Source organism: Convolutriloba macropyga, chromosome 1 (assembly GCF_964194025.1).
Source record: "Convolutriloba macropyga chromosome 1, txConMacr16.3, whole genome shotgun sequence".
NCBI classification, from domain to species: domain Eukaryota; kingdom Metazoa; phylum Xenacoelomorpha; order Acoela; family Convolutidae; genus Convolutriloba; species Convolutriloba macropyga.
The window spans coordinates 23,256,836-23,277,449 of record NC_134468.1 but is presented as its reverse complement, the minus strand read 5'-3'; the positions used below and the strand labels follow the sequence as shown (position 1 = coordinate 23,277,449).

At 35.9% G+C, this 20,614-nt stretch overlaps 1 protein-coding gene across 1 annotated transcript in view; it reads left to right on the top strand.

Moving 5' to 3' along the window:
• The first annotated feature begins 16,261 nt into the window (after positions 1–16,261).
• Positions 16,262–20,614, top strand: part of LOC142347357 (uncharacterized) — a 64,169-nt gene continuing 59,816 nt past the window's right edge. The window contains exon 1 of the mRNA XM_075398927.1: positions 16,262–17,608. Coding sequence (XP_075255042.1) covers positions 16,609–17,608 — 1,000 coding nt within the window. The 5' untranslated portion in view covers positions 16,262–16,608. The remainder of the gene's footprint in view (positions 17,609–20,614) is intronic.

Sequence of the window (20,614 nt, the reverse complement as noted above, 5' to 3'; positions counted from 1 at the left end):
TTCAAATCTAATGCCTTCTATGATTTTGGCACCAAATGTTTTTGAGGAATATGGTAAATTTTTTGACCTTTGATAGTTCTTTATCAACTTTTCGTCTAAAAAATCATAAGTCTTACTGGTTGCTAATGAGTCAAAAAAATACCTAATTTGGTTATCATTGTTAGAATTCAAGGTTACTTTCTCTTGATTTTAGCGCTAGTTGTTTTCAACAGTTCTTTCGAGTTTTTAATGTAATTTTTTTCTCTTGTGAATTAATCTCAATTAATGGCAGGTCTCATAGGTTTTCAATAGGAACTATTTCAATCCGTTTCTTTGTTTGATTTGAAAACAAATGCTTTCTATGATTTTGAGAGTAATTTCTACTGAGAAGTATTATTGAAATTTTCTGTTTTGCTACTTTTTTGTTCCCTTTGTTGTCTTTGCTCTTACTCTGAAAAAAGACAGGTCTCAACTGTTGCAAGTGATGACTTAACTTATATTCTTGTTTGAGTCTATGGCTTTCGCGTTCTCTGCCCCTTTTTAACTCCAAAAAGAATCAGCGAGTTTTTGGGAAAAATAGTTATTTTTTATTCTCCTATCTTTCATTCTCCTATATGTCGGGTTCAATAGGAATTCACCCGACTTTGATGGTTTTATGTATTTTACTGACCATCTTCAGCCTCTCGACACTGGATTGTATTGGAACGCTCTCTTTTTTAAGATCTGTTCACACTTTGTCGGCGTTTTCACCCCACTGAGGAGTCAAATTGGAGTGGTGATTTTATTCAGGCTGTAATAGTAAAAGGAACAACGAAGCAAGTAAGTTTGAAATCTCAAGTGACCTTCAAATGACTTCAAAAATCTTCAAATGGCCTTTTAAGTGGGGTGAGAAATTTGTACTTCAACAATTTTTTTGTATTTCGGAAACTTTTCACCTGCTTCACTTTGATTTTGTTTCCTGAGATTATTCTCTTGATCCCTAATGTTGCAAAACTTGTGTTCAAATATCGCGTATTTGCAACTGCTTGAATTCAGCAACGGGGCAGCTAATACTTTTCCTGTCTTGGAAAATTTTTGTTGGCATAAAACATCTGTATTTCTTTGATTTTCCTCCTTTATTATTATTCCTGTTGGCTTTTCATTAAGTATCATTTTAGCCAAATCCCATTGTTTTCTAATGAGTTGTAAAGGAAGCTAATTACTGGTTTGAGTTGATGGCTATTGAATTTAATGACTTTGACCCTATTTGTTCTTAAAAATTTTTAATGAATTTTTGTGTTTTGCGATTATTTGTAGAACTTTTTTGCGTTTTTAAATCTATGAAGACAGGCCTCGCAAATTGCTAATAGCGATTATTTCAATCGAGTCAATTATTTTTATTCAAATCTAATGCCTTCTATGATTTTGGCACCAAATGTTTTTGAGGAATATGGTAAATTTTTTGAGCTCTGATAGTTTTTTATCAACTTTTCGTCTAAAAAATCATAAGTCTTACTGGTTGCTAATGAGTCAAAAAAATACCTAATTTGGTTATCATTGTTAGAGTTCAAGGTTACTTTTTCTTGATTTTAGCGCTAGTTGTTTTCAACAGTTCTTTCGAGTTTTTAATGTAATTTTTTTCTCTTGTGAATTAATCTCAATTAATGGCAGGTCTCATAGGTTTTCAATAGGAACTATTTCAATCCGTTTCTTTGTTTGATTTGAAAACAAATGCTTTCTATGATTTTGAGAGTAATTTCTACTGAGAAGTATTATTGAAATTTTCTGTTTTGCTACTTTTTTGTTCCCTTTGTTGTCTTTGCTCTTACTCTGAAAAAAGACAGGTCTCAACTGTTGCAAGTGATGACTTAACTTATATTCTTGTTTGAGTCTATGGCTTTCGCGTTCTCCGCCCCTTTTTAACTCCAAAAAGAATCAGCGAGTTTTTGGGAAAAATAGTTATTTTTTATTCTCCTATCTTTCATTCTCCTATATGTCGGGTTCAATAGGAATTCACCCGACGTTGATGGTTTTATGTACTTTACTGACCATCTTCAGCCTCTCGACACTGGATTGTATTGGAACGCTATCTTTTTTAAGATCTGTTCACACTTTGTCGGCGTTTTCACCCCACTGAGGAGTCAAATTGGAGTGGTGATTTTATTCAGGCTGTAATAGTAAAAGGAACAACGAAGCAAGTAAGTTTGAAACCTCAAGTGACCTTCAAATGAGTTCAAAAATCTTCAAATGGCCTTTTAATTGGGGTGAGAAATTTGTACTTCAACAATTTTTTTGTATTTCGGAAACTTTTCACCTGCTTCACTTTGATTTTGTTTCCTGAGATTATTCTCTTGATCCCTAATGTTGCAAAACTTGTGTTCAAATATCGCGTATTTGCAACTGCTTGAATTCAGCAACGGGGCAGCTAATACTTTTCCTGTCTTGGAAAATTTTTGTTGGCATAGAATATCTGTATTTCTTTGATTTTCCCCCTTTATTATTATTCCTGTTGGCTTTTCATTAAGTATCATTTTAGCCAAATCCCATTGTTTTCTAATGAGTTGTAAAGGAACCTAATTACTGGTTTGAGTTGATGGCTATTGAATTTAATGACTTTGACCCTATTTGTTCTTAAAAATTTTTAATGAATTTTTGTGTTTTGCGATTATTTGTAGAACTTTTTTGCGTTTTTAAATCTATGAAGACAGGCCTCGCAAATTGCTAATAGCGATTATTTCAATCGAGTCAATTATTTTTATTCAAATCTAATGCCTTCTATGATTTTGGCACCAAATGTTTTTGAGGAATATGGTAAATTTTTTGAGCTTTGATAGTTTTTTATCAACTTTTCGTCTAAAAAATCATAAGTCTTACTGGTTGCTAATGAGTCATAAAAATACCTAATTTGGTTATCATTGTTAGAGTTCAAGGTTACTTTTTCTTGATTTTAGCGCTAGTTGTTTTCAACAGTTCTTTCGAGTTTTTAATGTAATTTTTTTCTCTTGTGAATTAATCTCAATTAATGGCAGGTCTCATAGGTTTTCAATAGGAACTATTTCAATCCGTTTCTTTGTTTGATTTGAAAACAAATGCTTTCTATGACTTTGAGAGTAATTTCTACTGAGAAGTATTATTGAAATTTTCTGTTTTGCTACTTTTTTGTTCCCTTTGTTGTCTTTGCTCTTACTCTGAAAAAAGACAGGTCTCAACTGTTGCAATTGATGACTTAAATTATATTCTTGTTTGAGTCTATGGCTTTCGCGTTCTCTGCCCCTTTTTAACTCCAAAAAGTATCAGCGAGTTTTTGGGAAAAATAGTTATTTTTTATTCTCCTATCTTTTATTCTCAATAACGACAGGTTTTGAAGATTGCTAATGATGAATAAATGCATCTAAGTAGCCAATTGGCTTCAAAACAGTTGATTTTCTAATTTAAGACTTAATTTACAAAAAGTAAAATTTGAATTCAGTCCGGCGCTTTTTTCTTGTAGTGTTCTTGTTTAATCGCAAAAATAACATTTCTTATCGGGCTTCAGTGCGGCCTAAGAGACGCCCAGTTACTGGCTCCAGCTTTTGTTTTTCGGTTTTAATGAACAACATACTACTATTTTCGAACACAAGTTGTTTTAAGTGAATTGGTGAATCTAACCCTCATTTGTAATCCTTTTGTCCATCTTTTCACCATTGGAACTTCTAAAAGGTATTTTATGATTTTAGTGAATTATGATTTGCTATCGTTAAGGATATTGGCTTTGAGTCATGAGTTTCTCCTATTTGACGCTACCAAAATTCAAAGATATTCTGACTTTCTTTTAATGTCGTTAATTTGGTGCCTCTTCTTGCTTTGTCTGTCATTGATTACCAAATGGTTTTTGCTTTTAGTGTACTCATTCGCATTGGGTGACAGATCTAATAGGTTGCCAATAAGGACTAATTCAATCGGTTTTTTTTATTTGGGTTCAGAGCGATTGCTTTCTATGACTTCGACACTAATAGTTTCTAAGAAATGTTATCAACATTCTGTTTTGCTAGTTTTTTTTCACTTTGTTGTCTTTGCTCTAAGTCTCATTAAAAACAAGTCTCAACTGTAGCTAATAGCGACTTAGTTAATTGATATATTTGTTTGAGTCGGTGATTTTTGCGTTCTCTGCCCTTCTTACTCTCAAAAATAACAGCGAGGTTTTGCAAAAATTGGTTATTTATTCTTTGTCCTATCAATTAGTCTTATTAATGACAGGTTCTGTAGATTGCTAATGAAGAAAAAATGCATCTAATTAGTCGGTTGGCTTCAGTTGTTTTCACGATTTTAACACTTCATTTTCAAAAAGCAATATTGTTTTCATTCCAGCACTTTTTTTGCAGTTTTCATGCTTAGTCGCAGCAAAAACGGATCTAATTGGTCCTTCAGTGCCGCCTAAATGGCGCCACATTTTTGACTCCTACTTTTAGTTTTTGATTTCTTCGACCAACATATGGTTTTTTTTAATACGGCTTCTTTTAAGATAATTGGTGAATCTAACTTTCATTTGTAATTTTTTTTCTTAAAACATAATATTTTCTATTATAAAATTTAAAAACTTTCAGAAGTTTTTGTTCATTTTTGCGCACATAGGGTCATGGAATTTTTGTCTATCTTACTTCAACGTTGCTGTAAAAACATTCACTGTCAGGTCATTAGTTACATCAATCCTGTGGATATTTTTTTCAGTATTTGTCCTTTTATGTTATTTAAATCACTTTACCTTTTGATCACGCTTTTTGGTTTATATAGGTGACAAAATCCACGTTTTAGTCTTGGCTTACCTCACTCACTGTACCAACTCAACTGATTTTAAAATACTTGACACATTGAATGAAGCTGTGATACATGTATAATCATCAATAATTGTTCATTTTATTTAGCGCAGTAAAGTTTAATGCGATGTTATAATTAAGTTCTTTTTTCGGTTTGTCGTTCATTCTTATTTCACCTCCAGTTAGTATCTCACGTGTCCAACTTCAAGTTGCTTTTAATCAGTTGATAAGTATTTCCGGCTTTGTGAGCAGACACGTCTGATCACCTGATCTCATTTGATGTCAACCACTTCACTTTTGTTCTTCTTATTTCTTAATTACAAATCAGTTGCTTTAATCTCTTTAATTCCGCGCCGCGATATCAAGTATAGAAATTAATACGTATTTCGCCTAGAAAAATCCAACTGTAATCAGAAGTGTGCTTTTGCGTTGCAAAAGCCTACTGCAATTGAATGGAGTACGACTTGCTGCAGCCCACAACTGACCCACCTTTACTATGGGATGAATGGAGGGTTCAGTATAAACTAGACTTGCTTGCCAAGGAAAACAGCATCCTCGGTACAGTTCTCGGCCCGAAACCCGAAATAGTAGAACTTTCCCTGGAAACAACAAACGAAGAAACAATTGTCGGATCTTCAGCGCAATCAGAATGGGAGCCCAATGCCCGAAACGCCCAACAAAATATGAATTGTCAAAACATATTCCAAAGAATCGTTGAAATCGATATAACTCGGTATAATCGTGTTGGGAGAAGGCTTGGCCGCTTGCGGATCGAAAGACAGTCTCCCTTCTCTTTCTGAGTATTAATGTAAAATGCCGCAGGATTCTCAACTGCAAAAATTGTCACATAATGATCGACACTCTCACGACTGCTGAATTCTGGAAAATTGTAGAAGATTCATTCATCCGGCCAAGAAACATTACTTTTGACAGACACGTTTTCCTCATCACCAAGCAAATCCCGAGAGAAACTGTTGAACAATTTTACGGAAAACTTAGGGATCTGGTTGAAAATTGCGATTTCGTGAACACGGAAGAAGCGTTGATCAAAGACGTTTTCATTACAAACTTAAAAGACACCTAAATACAAAAAGAACTTCTCAAACAAACTGTAGAGCTGAGACAAGTGTTAGAACTTGCAAAAAAACTTGGAACTCGGGGTGAGAAATTAGTACCAATTTCAACAACACAACAATACTCTCATTCTGGCTAGCGTGAAAGCAATTCAGTATTCACCCATTACCCGGTCTTCGAATTGGTCACTCTCGAATAACGTCCATAAGCAAATCAATTGTCCTCCTCTTTATTGTTTCAATTGTGGCGCAAATTGGCTCCCTAAACACCGGGTAAAATGCATTCCAAAAGGTAAAACCTGCAATAACTCTGGTTTGTTAAACCATTTCTCTAAAATCTGTCGTAAAAAAAGAATCAGAAACCTGAGATCCCAAAGAAACGGTTAGTTAACAACATAGATGAAGAACGTCATCCTGAGGACTCCGTAAATTTCTTACAATCTTCGAAACTAATACAAATCTGACTTCAGTAGCGGCGATGACAACATGGTGACTACAATTCATAATGATCTCAAGAAAATAGAGCCCCTAAACACGCCGATCAAAATCGGTTATACTACTACACTTCTACTCGTTGACTCCGGAAGTGCATGTTGCATTTGAAATCAGTCACTCGCTACGCGCGTGGTCAACAACAATTGGCATGTGATCTGGGTACGGGAATCTAATACACTACAATTGCGGACCTTCTTAAACGAACCGCTCCAAATTGAAAGAAAATTTCAAACACCCGTAACTTACAACGGATGGCACAATCCAGCCGCCACATTCACAGTCGTTTTGGATGGCCTAAAACCTTGGGACTTGCAGTTACACAATCTTCTTCTTAAAAATGTTACAAAGTGAATAATATCTCACCACACTCCGCAATTAAAGAAAAGATAGCCTTACAACTCCCCAACTTAATAACTCGAATTGGACCACCAAAAAATCACGTAGCAAAATCTAAGATTCACAAAAATTTTTAACACCGACATCAAAAGGAGAGACGCATACCCACTAATCTAAAAGATAAAGCAAATAAGGGACTCAAAAATTTGCTTGACGAAAGACACAAATAACAAAACGTGCCATGACATATTTCGTTTCAGCAATTGTAGTCACTACCAGAAAAGACCAGTCAATAAAACTTCCACTTGATTCCAAATTACTTACTAAAGCGATTTGCAAAAACATGAACACAATGCCGAACGTTGATACGCTAATCGAATATATATCTCAACAAATTAGTGATCCCAAGTCGCAAAGCACCACATATTTTTCTACATTAGATCTTAAAAATGCCTACAGCTAGTTAATTATGGGCCCTGATACAGTTTGTCCTTGTAATTTCAATATTATATGCGGTGATTGGACAGGCACAAACAGATTTTAAAATCGATATTGTGGTCTCACAGATGTGGCGGCCGAAATTCAAAAGGCCATGGACAATACATTTTTTGGACTAAGAAATCCATTTTGCTTCCTCGACGACATTTTAATTGTTAGTAAAAGATCAGAGGAAGATCATAAACAATATGTATCATTAAACTGTCTCAAAAGTCTGGATAAGGAAAATCTTTCAATTATTCTTCCGAAATGCCATTTTGCTAATTTTGAAACTGACTGGCTTGGTTATCATCTTTCACAATCTGCTATCTTGTCTCCTGAAGCACCAAAAACACCAAAGAAGCTTCGTTTATTCCGTGGCTCAGTGCATTTTATAAATAAATTCACTCCAAATCTTGTCCAAATTAGTCATCCACTACGCCCATTATTGAAAAAGTCTACTAAACTCATTTTGACTGAATCACAAGAAAATTTTATTCAGGTGCAAATGCAACTGAAAAGTATCATGACAACCCGAAACGCGGGATAAATTTGATGCTTCTCGCTCCGGGCTTGGCGCAGCCCTTAAACAGATAACAGTGGTCGCGTGAAAACCGATCGTCTTCACTTCTAGATTCCTGAACTCTTGTGAAGAGAGATACAGTGGCAATGAATTAGAACTACAGGGTGTAATTTGGTCTATTGAGTACTTTAAAAGTTATTTCTGTGGTAAACAATTTAAAGCTATCACAGATCACAGAGCTCTCCGTTCAATCTTAAAAGAAAATTGTTCAAATAAGTCATACACTAGCTGCCTCACCCATTCGGCAGATAGACTTTTACCCTACCAGTTTGAAATTGAACATATGCCAGGAACCAAATTGAGCCTGGTTGTATGAATATCTTGACACAAAAAGCTAAAACGTTTCCGCTTATGATGAGGAATTTATTGTAGCAAAACATGATCTCATTTCCGCACCCACAAATTCTTTAAAACTGACATCTAGTCAATCTGCAACTCAACTTTACAATTTACTTAAAATATTTGATCCCGTACCGCGAAGCACAACTAATATTGAACCTATCAAGAATTCAATAAATACAATTAACACCTTCGACACTCACTTACACACACATGGATTTCACTTATCTCCTGCAAAGCGAAATCCATTAAAAAATACCAACAAGGTAAATAATTCTAATTATGCATACCCAGCGTCGCAGATACCAATTAACACCACACTCACTAAACGAAATCCACATCATTTTAAGAATTCTTCTCAAAATCAGAACGTAAAATGTTCCGCGGGGCAAGAATCGCAATTTTATAAGCCCAAGTTCCCGCTAGTTAATAGAAATTCCACGCATATTTTCAAAAGTCAATCACCAAGAATAAAATCAGTGCTTTTTTACCCCATCTAACTCTGAAAATCAGTCGTCAATATTTATCTCAAAACCACATCTCAACTTTCCTCGACATTTTGATCAAACTAAATCAATATACCTCCAAAGATGCGAAGTACTCCAGTCCGATTTGGTGACTATTGCCGCACAGTGAATCCATCCTCTATAATTACTACATCAATATTTTTATCGGCATCCTCAAATAACAGCACACTACTCACATTCAGTCCGCAATTTCCTACATTCGAAAATAAAATAGGAAAAGTGTTTAGCAAGCCGTTAGTAGCGTCCCTAACAAGCAAAAATGCGGTACTCAAAGAGATGCGTGACTACATTCTTACCAATAAGGAAGCTAGATTGAAAGAACTAAACCCGTACATTCATTCTTATTGGCGGGATGTACACATGCGTTCCCGTTGCGTCTGTATAGACGAAAAAATTGTAATACCGAATGTCTTGCGGGAAGTGCTTATCGATGATCTCCACGCAAGCCACTCAGGTAACTGTGAACTGATATGTATGGCTACACCTTGCTGGTGGCCATACATGATTAAGGAGCTAATCGTCAAATCCACTTAATGTTAACCCTGTACTGCAATTTGTAAGAATCTTAAATCATTATTTCCCGTTTAGCAATATTACTCTCATATACCGTGTGCTGAACGGAACCAGGAAATACAAATTGATTTTGGAGGACCAATCTTTGATGAAAAAGAATATGAAAAATACTTCCTTGCCGCATTAGATCGTTTTTCTAAATTTCCTTCTACATGTAAATTTGAAAAGCAAACGGTCCCTATGTTCTCAATTTTTTGAACATGTATTTTGAAAATCATGGAAAACAGCGTTTCATTCGTTTGGATCACGCAAAATGTCTTGTGGGACATCAAGTAAAGATTTTCTGTAATAAGAATAATATTGAAAATTTTGAAGCTCCTGTCAACGATCATTGAGCTATTGGACTGTTAGAAAAACTAGTACAGACAATTAAGAATAGACTTGTATGTATCAAAGAAGAAAAATCGGCTACTAATTCGTTCAACATAAAGCATTCACTAAAGATCATCATTATTCACCAACTGCGAGTTTGTAAATAGAAAACAACAATGATGTCGTCCTTCGGAGCACAAGTTGGAAGGCCTATTTACCCGCCGAGCGTAATCTGTACTATACCTAAATTGTCTAACCTCTCTTACGATAATATTATAAACTATTATATAGATGAAGACACAGTCACCCCCGAAGCCATCCTACCTGATTATAATTTGTAAAATGGTTACAGAAGCGATATCGAGGTGGAGAAGGGGATAACAAGAGCGACCAATGACGCTAATGACCAGGAGAGGAACAACACGGACGAAGGATCAGGATTTCTTCTACCTCGCTCTACAGACCAGTACCCCGATCGGAACGCGCGTTGCAACTGAAGCTAGCCCGTAAAGTGCATAGGAAATGCAGGTCAAAGAAAAAGCTTGAAGGATTATACGAAGTGCTAGCACCTGACTCACATATCTTGAAAGTTAGTCCGATAAGTTTGACAATCGATGAACCGGTGAAGTCGATTGTGACTGTTCGCAAAAGCGATATTGCGACATTCGGGACTCAAAAAGAGCGCCAGATACCCTTAAATGTGCACGCCGACCATCGTGGGCCACGTAATAGCAAAAAACAAGTCGAAGAACGGATGCGAATTCACATTAAAGAGCACACATGAAAACTGAAAGGGGATAGTGAATTGAAACACAAGCGACGAGACCCAGACAGCGGCGTATACTCTTCCGGATCAAATATCGCACGCGCGATGCGGGGGTGCATTCCCAAGCTGCCAAACTTTTCTGCTCTGCGAAATCAACTAGAAGTAACCAACCCCGATCCGCCGAGCTAACTCATCATACATGTATCGAATGCTCCAACATCAGCGTTGCAACAGGTTCCGCCATCTACTTCGATTTCATCTACAAAAGACAAACGCTCATCTGAAGCCCGCCATACTATGGCTTCGAGAACTCTTCTCCAGACTCGGAAATTAAGGCACCTCCAAAGAGACCACGTAGAGCGGGTGACGTTGAAATTTTCAAGCCACCAAACGTGTCGTTGGTCGAAACCATACAATCATCCGCCGAGCAAGTTCCGGACGAAAAAAGCATCTCGCGAGTCATCTGGACTGTGTCGCCTTATGATCCTCAAGTTCGTGCCTTAGCAGATCAGAGGAACCCGACACTCGAAGACGATGTTATCTCGATGACGGTTTACGAACCAAGAACCAATATAACTCAGATTGAAATCAAACTCATTGAAACTCGCTCTGTATAATCATCATTAATTGTTCATATTTTTAGTACAGTAAAATTTAATACGATGTTATAATTTAGTTTTTTTTTCAGTTTGCCCGCCATTCGTACTTTGCCTGTAGTTCGTATTTCACGTTTACTTCAAGATGATGTTAATCAGTTGACTAGTATTTCCCGCCTCGTGGTCTGTTGACCTGGTCCCATTTATTGACAACCACTTGACTTTTATTCTTCTTATTTCTCAATTCAGAATTGGTTGCTTCAATTTATTTTTTTATTTCGCGCCGCAAGATCGAGTATAGATTTTAGTACGTATTTTTCCTAGCGAAATTCATTGTAATCAGTAGTGTGCTTTCGCGTTGCAAAAGCTCACTGCGAATAAATAGAGTACGACAAAAGCAATGATTTGAATACGGTCAAAGTCAAAAGGATAAAAATAGAACAAACTGGTATAAACAATTAAAACCCCTTGTTATGGTCAAATAGAATATCGAAGTTCATTAGAGCACTTGCTGGCTGGCATTAGCATTAAGCGGAATAGTTTTATGTTTAGAAAACGGATCAGGCATAGTTTTATAATCTAGCTGAAACAGCACTTCGAATTGGAACATTTTTTGTCACTCGGAAACGACATCTCTAAAGTTTTTCCTCTGGGTTTTGTTTCTATTTTTCAATCCCCATGTGAGACGAGCGCGTCACCGTCAGCTAATTTTCCAGAAATGTTCGGGCCATGTTCTCTAACTCTTCATCTGGTCCCTTTGAAAGTAGTGATCGCAATCGCAGCTTATATCCCATATCTTTAGAACATTTGCTGAAGAAAAATTGACCATCATGTTGCTTCTCGTCATCGTTAGAGCATCCTTTATTTTAACTTAGGGATCACATAGGTGGGTCACTTTTTTTCAAAAACTTTTACACTTAAATTTGTGCATTATTTAGACATAAATAGGAGAAGCAACATATGTATGCGTATGATTGCTAGGCTATTCTAGGATAGGATTTTTGTGAAAATTTTTGTTCAGTTGTAAAAATTGTTAAGTTTTTGTTATTGCTCATTTCTACAAAAAATTTGGGAAAGAACTTATGTGACTATCTTGCTTGTTTATTTATGATCTAACAACAACACAATAATTCTGTTCTACTTCATCGCCTCATTTAGCGCAATTCTAGTTTAAGAGTCAAATGAAGTGTGCACAAAGTACGTTTTACTGGTTTCATTTGTTTATTGTAAATTTTAATAGGGCTCTATGAAAACCTCTAATAGCTCCTTTTTAATCCGCATAGTGAAGTTTTTGACTCCAAATGCCATCCGTCACAAGCATGAAGCTGACTGCAAAATTCAAATCGCCCGTCGTTTGACAGCAATTAGTCGGTTCATCTTTTCATTCCGAGAGCAATTGATCCTGTTAATGGCTTGCATGCTGATATGATTTGAGCTAATGTGTTGGGATGATAGGTTTGTTTAACTGCTCTCGAATGAAATTTGAAGCAGTTGTTGGATTTGGGTTCCTTTTAAGAACCGCATGTGAGGAGTGGTTTAATATCGGGTTACTGATTTTTGCCAGGTTATTCTCCAAGTGTTTGTCCTAAATGCTAAAGAAATTGGCTTAGCTTTCCACGCTCAGAAAACTGGCTTTAGTTTTCTGACTCTGAATTTCAGTAAGGACAATTTCCGGCTGTTTTTAAATTTTATTTCTCTTTCAGCGATGCCATTCACTGTTTTGCTCTATTTCATATTTCGGCATGATCAAAGTTATCACTCAAATTTGACTTCAAAAGTTGCCAAAGTTTCTGCCGAGTTCTCAAAAAGACAAGCCCAAACGCATAAACATTGCGCAGTTCATATCACGCATTCAGGCGGTTGGGGAATGACCAATATGGCCATTCAAGCTGTGTGGCCGTATATGAACCGTGACATCATGCAAAGACGGTAACACGTGACCTTTCTGTACCAATATAGGTAAAAAAACACATCTATGACTCGAGAAAAAAAAACGACAACCTATAAAACGTAAAGTTCCAAAAGTAGAAAAACAAATTACTTTTAAGCAAAAATTAATTTTTAATTGAGATGTTGAAGTATATTTTATAGGTTGTTTAGATTGCATTTGAAGAGAGTTTTCTACTGCAGAATATTTTGAACACACTAATGGAATAAAAATTTAATTTTAAAAAAACCACGTGTAGAGCCGCATTGCAAAAGCAATTAGATGCGATCTAAGCCGGCTCACAAATTGGTCAGCAAATCATGGCATTTGTTAAACAAATTAATATTGATTTAATTCTGGCACCAAAAGATGATCACAGAGCAATCGGTCAAGTTGAACGGCTAAAATCGACAGTTACAAACCTAAAAATGACTCAATATTATGCTCATTTTGGCACATCAACCGATATTCTATTAAGTAACATTAAGTAACTGAGCCTGATACAAATGATTTTACACAAAAACTCATCATACAAGAATTATTAGTTCTGGAAATAGTATGGTGGACCAATTATTATCTGATGACAAATGGGAGGCTTCGTTGAGCAACGATACCGAGATTGATGAAAACCGGTACAAGGTAACACATGACGACAACCGATGTAGGACCATGATTAGCGCAAGGCTTATCACCTGCCATGCCACATCCTGGTTTTGGACTACCAATACCTCGCACCAAAGAACACCTTCACTAAGAATATTAGAAAAAAAGAAGTGTAACACAGCCCAGAAAAACTTAAACGGATTGCCGGAGGTCTTTGCTCCATTTTTATCTGTTGCTATGACAAACAAATATATTTCAATGATCCAAAAACAAGAACTTGAATTAACAATCTGTAGTTCTGAAGTAATTAGCCAAAACTGGAATACACGCCGTGAACAATACACACTTAGCCGTCTATGCAAAACAAGTTCTACACGACAGACGATTGAGAAGATTGGAAAACATGCGAGGAATGTTATACGGAAATTTGTGGGAATAACGATTGGAAGCCGATGCGTTTTTCGATACATTTGAAATTATCCAGTGCTCTGATTGTAGGCCTGCAGCTTAAAACTCAGAACTAAAGCAATCGCACCACAAGATGTAGTTATACTCAGGTTACATCCCAGGTCGAGTTGGCCAGACCAAAGTGACCTTCTGATCAGACTTCGAGCGCACACATGTCCTCGGCGCGCTTGAATTACATTGTCTGGAGAAGACTTCGAGCGCACTTTTGTCTGGACAATGGTCTGGAATTTGTCTGATCAGAAGTCACTTCGCTCTGGGATGGTCTGACCAGAGGCAGTTTTGACCGCACATTTGTCTGATCAGAGGCCGATGCGAGCGCACACAAGTCTGATCAGAGGCTGATTCGAACGCACATTAGTCTGATCATAGGCAATTTCGAGCGCACTTCGGTCTGATCAGAGGCAATTTCGAGCGCACTTCAGTCTGATCAGAGGCCGATTCGAACGCACATTAGTCTGATCAGAGGAAATTTTTGCGCGCACTTTAAGCGCACACGGAGCTTCGAGCGCACTATAGTCTGATCAGAGGACAAATCCGTCTGGGTCGGTCTGATCAGAGGTCACTTTTGTCTGGGATGGTCTGATCAGAGACCATTTCAGTCTGGACCTCAACCTGGGATGTACTGCACTGCAAGTTATCCCTGTTCATCCACAAAAGCCAAAAGGGAAAAATCCAACGCAATACAGCCGTCCCATCAAAGCAAAGAGTTAAGTCATCGTCTCCAAAAACCGAATCAGAGGCCGCCACTGACTCAATCGTGACAGCATCGCGTATTTGACATGGAACATCGAAATCGTTGAAAAAATCTAGCCGAATCTTGTCACAATCAATGACAGATAATAAAGAGAACCAGAATTCCAGTCGCAATTAATGTACTATCGAAAACATACAATAAATTGCGGAGCAAACATCAGCTCGTACGGAATCTACCATTGTGACAGGCGAATGCTCCCCAAACGAACCATACCCCGCCCAAACATTCATTTCGCCAAATTATGAGGCACTAATTGTTACGCGCTCCGTGAAGCGGAAAATGCAAGCGAGTCCAATAGTGACTTTGATTACAACCCTCATTATTTTATTACCTATTATAACAAGCAAATGTAATTTTTCTGATGTTCTCAAATGTCAATTTCAAATTTTCCAATAATCATTTCTCCTTTTGCTAAGCGAGTCAGTTTAAGCGTATATATTGAATCGCTCAGCGATTCACTTATTAGTTAGTTTTCGAGAGGAATTTCGACCGCAAATGTCCAATTCATTTGATGTCATTCACTTGTGAACGACAAAGTCAGTAGCCAATTCCCCTTAATGAACTGTTAGGCCGCTCATTGGCGCTTCAAATGTTTTCTTCACAGAAATGATTTTGAGCATAGAGCGCAATTGTATGCAACCTGTCCTTGTCCTACGAAAAAGGAATAGTTTTTATCCAGATTAGACTATATCCCAATAAGAAAACAAAAATAGTTTATTGAAAACCAGACATGATCACCAGAATCAGAAATTGTGTCTGGGAAAATTCTCTCTTTCTCATTTTATGAAAAGTTGTTTTGGTCTCATTGCAGAAGTTTTGACTGCGCAAAAGCTTGAACTACTGTCTGATCGATTTTTGTTGCCCCTAAGTCTGCTCAATCGTCTTCTCATGATGTATTCTGTGAGCAATTATTTTGGTTGCCGATGGTCTCATCAGAGATGTTTGTGATTAGTGCACGAAGCCCGTTATCATAGGCCATTTTTACTGTGGTGATCTGATCAGAGGTTGCTTTGGCTTGAGACAGTCTGATCAGAGGTCACTTAGGTCTTTGTTCTCTGTTTTCTTAAACCCACATACAATGAATTCAATTTGTTTTTTTTTCAAAACGTACGACCAGTATTTTTCTCACTGCTTTAGCAATTTTTTTTTGCTGTGACTAAACCATTACAATTACAGCTCACAATTTATTCTGTCTGAAAAATTTATTTCTGTTCTAATGGACTCTTGGTTGGATCGTGAAATAACTGAAAAAGTTTTTAGAGTGTTTATACAACCATGGAGTTCTAATGGAATAAATTCAACTTCATGTCCTGTTTTACATCAATCTTTTCAAGCACTAAGAAATGGACGCTTAGAAAAAATCAATCAAAATTAGGTCCTCTTCAGCGGATGAAGGCTGCTTTAGATCTTATTGCGACATTGATCCACAAATCTGTTTATGGTTTTCATCATTAAAAATGCATGATCGAACAGAACTGCTGTGTACTAAATATCTCATAAAATATTCAATCTTCTATTCATTTAAACTGAAGACATTTAATCGCATTTTTTAGTGATGCACACAAAAAAGCAATGCACAATGGTATATAGAATTTAACCGGGACAAAATTGTTAAGTGATTACCACTTACAATTTTCTGTCCCGGTTAAATTTTACATACCGTTGTGCATTGTTCATTTTGTGCATCACTAAAACTTTCGATTATAAGGTATCAGCTTAAATATTTTCTCTCCTTTCACAATATTGACGGACTTACATAGCGACTTCGTATATTTTCTTAACCGTTTCTATATTAATTAATCGAATAATTTCGTTGTACAGCTGATTCAATTTTTGTTTCAAGATAAGAAGTAAATTAGGAAAACTTAAAAAATAAGGTAGTTAGAAGTCAAAAGTCTGCATTAATTGCTTTTTTCGGAGATAAAACAGATAAAATCGATTAAAGAAATAATTCGTTTATCACTATATAATTATAACTTGTGAGCCTTTTTAAAATTGTTACCTCATTTTTCATAACTGCTTAATTACATGGCTTTCAGTTTTGTAGATTTAATTAGGACTGTTAAGCTTCTTTTGACCAAAAAATTTTTTATTCATTATCTTATTTTTGTCACACTAGCTATTAATTTCATGTTTTTATATACATGCAGTTATAAACTTGTCAGAAACTTGAAATCAAAAGAAAACAATACTGACAAGACGGATAACACAGCAATTAAACGACAATTTTCCCCAGATCAAAACGATTGGATATCGTTTAACGCTATTCGACACTCAATACATTCTATTTTATTCGTCTCAGCTCGCCAGAATGACTTTAATTTAGCGAAATTTTACCTAGATTTATCATTGAATTTTATTAAAGGACAATTTGTTACCATTAAACAAACAGTAGGCGAGCTCGACACAACAGAACTTGATCGGAAACTTTCAAAAAAGTTTGAAAAGCTGGGTAAACTCACAAGAGGTCGCGAAAATTGGGAAAAGTTATCACAAATTTCACCGGTTATAACCGATTTGGGAGAGTGGTATGTCAAATTGAAGCAACGTTTTTTGAAACATACAAAAACTGACCGCCTCAAATGTGATCAAGTCATGGGTGAACTTGAACACAGAATTGTTGAACAAATTATTGACGTTCAAAATGGCGACACCTGTCGAAAAAGCAAAGAGGTTCTTCATTTTACAGATTTTAAATTTTGGAAACTCGGGATGGGTAGCTGTGCCCATCGGATTACGTGGTGCATCTCCGTCGCTATGGCAACCAACATACCCTGCTACGTTAACGACACTAATTTTAGTTACGATCCGGGAAATTTGAAAAAATATTTTAACAACACTTCTCTGTGTGAGAAGTCCAAAAGTGTAAATTGGATTCCGTTTGTTTCGACAAGGCAGCCAGAAAGATTCAAGGGTTATCTTGGCCATCCGTACGTTCCAAAAGAGGTCAAAGAGTCAATTGAATTCTGTCACGAGGATGTGTCGGCATGGTATGCAGGAGTCATTTTGAAGCACATGTTCAACAAAAGTAGTTTTCTCTACTCCAGAATAGTTTTCACTTTTACCGTAATTTTCGTTCGAATTAACGTTTTTTCTACGAAAAATTTAATTCAAAATTAGATTTCACGCCAAAAAGTAAATCAATTTTAGATCATACCATTCCCATCCGGAAGTGACCGCTGATCATACCATTCCCGTCCGCAATTGACCCCTGATCAGACTATTCCCATCCGGAACCAAAACCCAGACCCTGTAATTATGGTCTGGGAACACACCGTGTGCGTTGAACTTCGGATGATCAGAGGTCACTTCCGGATGGCACCTCAACCTCCCAGGTTGAGGTGCCATCCGGAAGTGACCTCTGATCAGACCGTGCCAGACGAAAGTAACCTCTGATCAGACCATCCCAGACGAAGATGACCTCTGATCAGACTAATATGCGCTCAAAACACCGTGTGCGCTGAATGTGCGCTCAAAATGGTCTCTGATCATACCATTCCCATCCGGAACTGATCTCTGATCAGACCCAATTCAGACCATTGCCAGACGATTGTGCAACCATGGACCAGACGAAACCCAGACCATTGTCCAGACGATTGTGCGCGTCAGATGACCTCTGATCAGACTATCCCCAGACGAAAAATGCCATTGATCAGACCATCTTCCCAAGATTTTCTGACCACCTCCAGACCATTGTCCAGACGATTGTGCAACCATGGCCCAGACGATTGTGCGCGTCAGATGACCTCTGATCAGACTATCCCCAGACCAAAAATGCCATTGATCAGACCATATTCCAAAGATTTTCTGACCACCTCCAGACCATTGTCCAGACGATTGTGCAACCATGGCCCAGACGATTGTGCGCGTCAGATGACCTCTGATCAGACTATCCCCAGATCAAAAGTGCCATTGATCAGACCATCTTCCAAAGATTTTCTGACCACCTCCAGACCATTGTCCAGACGATTGTGCAACCATGGCCCCCACTAAACCCAGACCATTTTCCCGACAGTTGTTAAGTCAGATGATCTCCAATCAGACTATCCCAAAGGAAAAATGCCACTATTCAGACACGTTTCTAGGAGAAATTTGATTGGGTCAAGGGGCAAGTTTAATGTGAACCAAATTGTTAACCCAGACTTACAATAGTATTTAGAGATATGCGGAGAATTCATATATTTTACCTCATTTACCATTTTAAAAAAGGGTTCTGAATGTTCTTTTACATTTATTACTGAATATATTGTGAAAAAAAAATTAATGAATGAAGATATGTTAAGAAAATCTATGGTTACATGGATTTAAAATGAACTATCATTTTTTCTTTTTATATTCTTTTAACTTCTTCACAAATAGATGTTCTTTATGTTAATTTTGTTGTTTCTTAATGTTTATTTTAATCATCGAAATGCTTATTGGTCAATGTATCTAATTTTAGTGAATTGACAATAGTATTGTAGACAACGTATGGAAAATCAGCTCACTAAAAATAGATACATTGAACAGTAAGCATTACGATGATTAAAATAAACATAAAGAAACAACAAAATTAACATAAGGAACATCTATTTGTGAAGAAGAAGTTGAATGAATTTAAAAAGAAAAGAGGATAATTGATTTTAAACCCATGTAACCATAAATTTTTTTAACATAGATTTTCTCAAGATATATTCAGTAATAAATATAAAAGAGCATTTAGAGTTATTACATTAGTATTTAGAGATATGCGGAGAATTCGTATATTTTACCTGAGTTACCATATTAAAATAAAGTTCTTATTGTTTTATATTTATTAATGAATATATTTTGAAAAAATCCATGTTAAAAAAATCTATGGTTATATGGATTTAAAATGAATTATCCTCTATTCTTTTTAAATTCTTTTAACTTGTTCTTCACAAATAGATGTTCTTTTTTGTTAATTTTGTTGTTTCTTAATGTTTATTTTAATCATCGAAATGCTTATTGGTCAATGTATCTAATTTTAGTGAATTGACAATAGTATTGTAGACAACGTATGGAAAATCAGCTCACTAAAAATAGATACATTGAACAGTAAGCATTACGATGATTAAAATAAACATAAAGAAACAACAAAATTAACATAAGGAACATCTATTTGTGAAGAAGAAGTTGAATGAATTTAAAAAGAAAAGAGGATAATTGATTTTAAACCCATGTAACCATAAATTTTTTTAACATAGATTTTCTCAAGATATATTCAGTAATAAATATAAAAGAGCATTTAGAGTTATTACATTAGTATTTAGAGATATGCGGAGAATTCGTATATTTTACCTGAGTTACCATATTAAAATAAAGTTCTTATTGTTTTATATTTATTAATGAATATATTTTGAAAAAATCCATGTTAAAAAAATCTATGGTTATATGGATTTAAAATGAATTATCCTCTATTCTTTTTAAATTCTTTTAACTTGTTCTTCACAAATAGATGTTCTTTTTTGTTAATTTTGTTGTTTCTTCATGTTTATTTTAATCATCGTAATGCTTATTGTTCAATGTATCTATTTTAGTGAACTGCTTTTTCATACATATGACTGTTTCTTCATAAAAGCTCAAGAAGTAGTCAAGTTTATTTTATTTTTACCTATTTTCACTTTCAAAAATGAAAAAAAAAACGCGTCGAGGAGTTGCTTAAAGTAAACCGAATTGATTCCCCAGACTACCATAAATATAAAACTTTTTAAACAATCAGAGTGGTCTGCCTAACTGATATATATGAATAATCATCCCGGAAAGTGAATAAAAAAACAAAAACTACATTCAAGTTTTTAAGCATTTTCGGCTTCCAAATTTTTTCCAACAATATACGTGTTCCTTGTTAACTGATACGCACAAAACGCTAGTTTCAACGCCAAATCAGACATATAACACAAATGAACTAAATTTTAAATCGGAATAACTTTAAAAAGTTAACTAATTTGTTTTGTTAAGTTTAAACATTTTTTAACGTCTTGAGCATCCTTTTGCTATGAATCTTTGACTATTGCAAACTTTTTTTGACAAA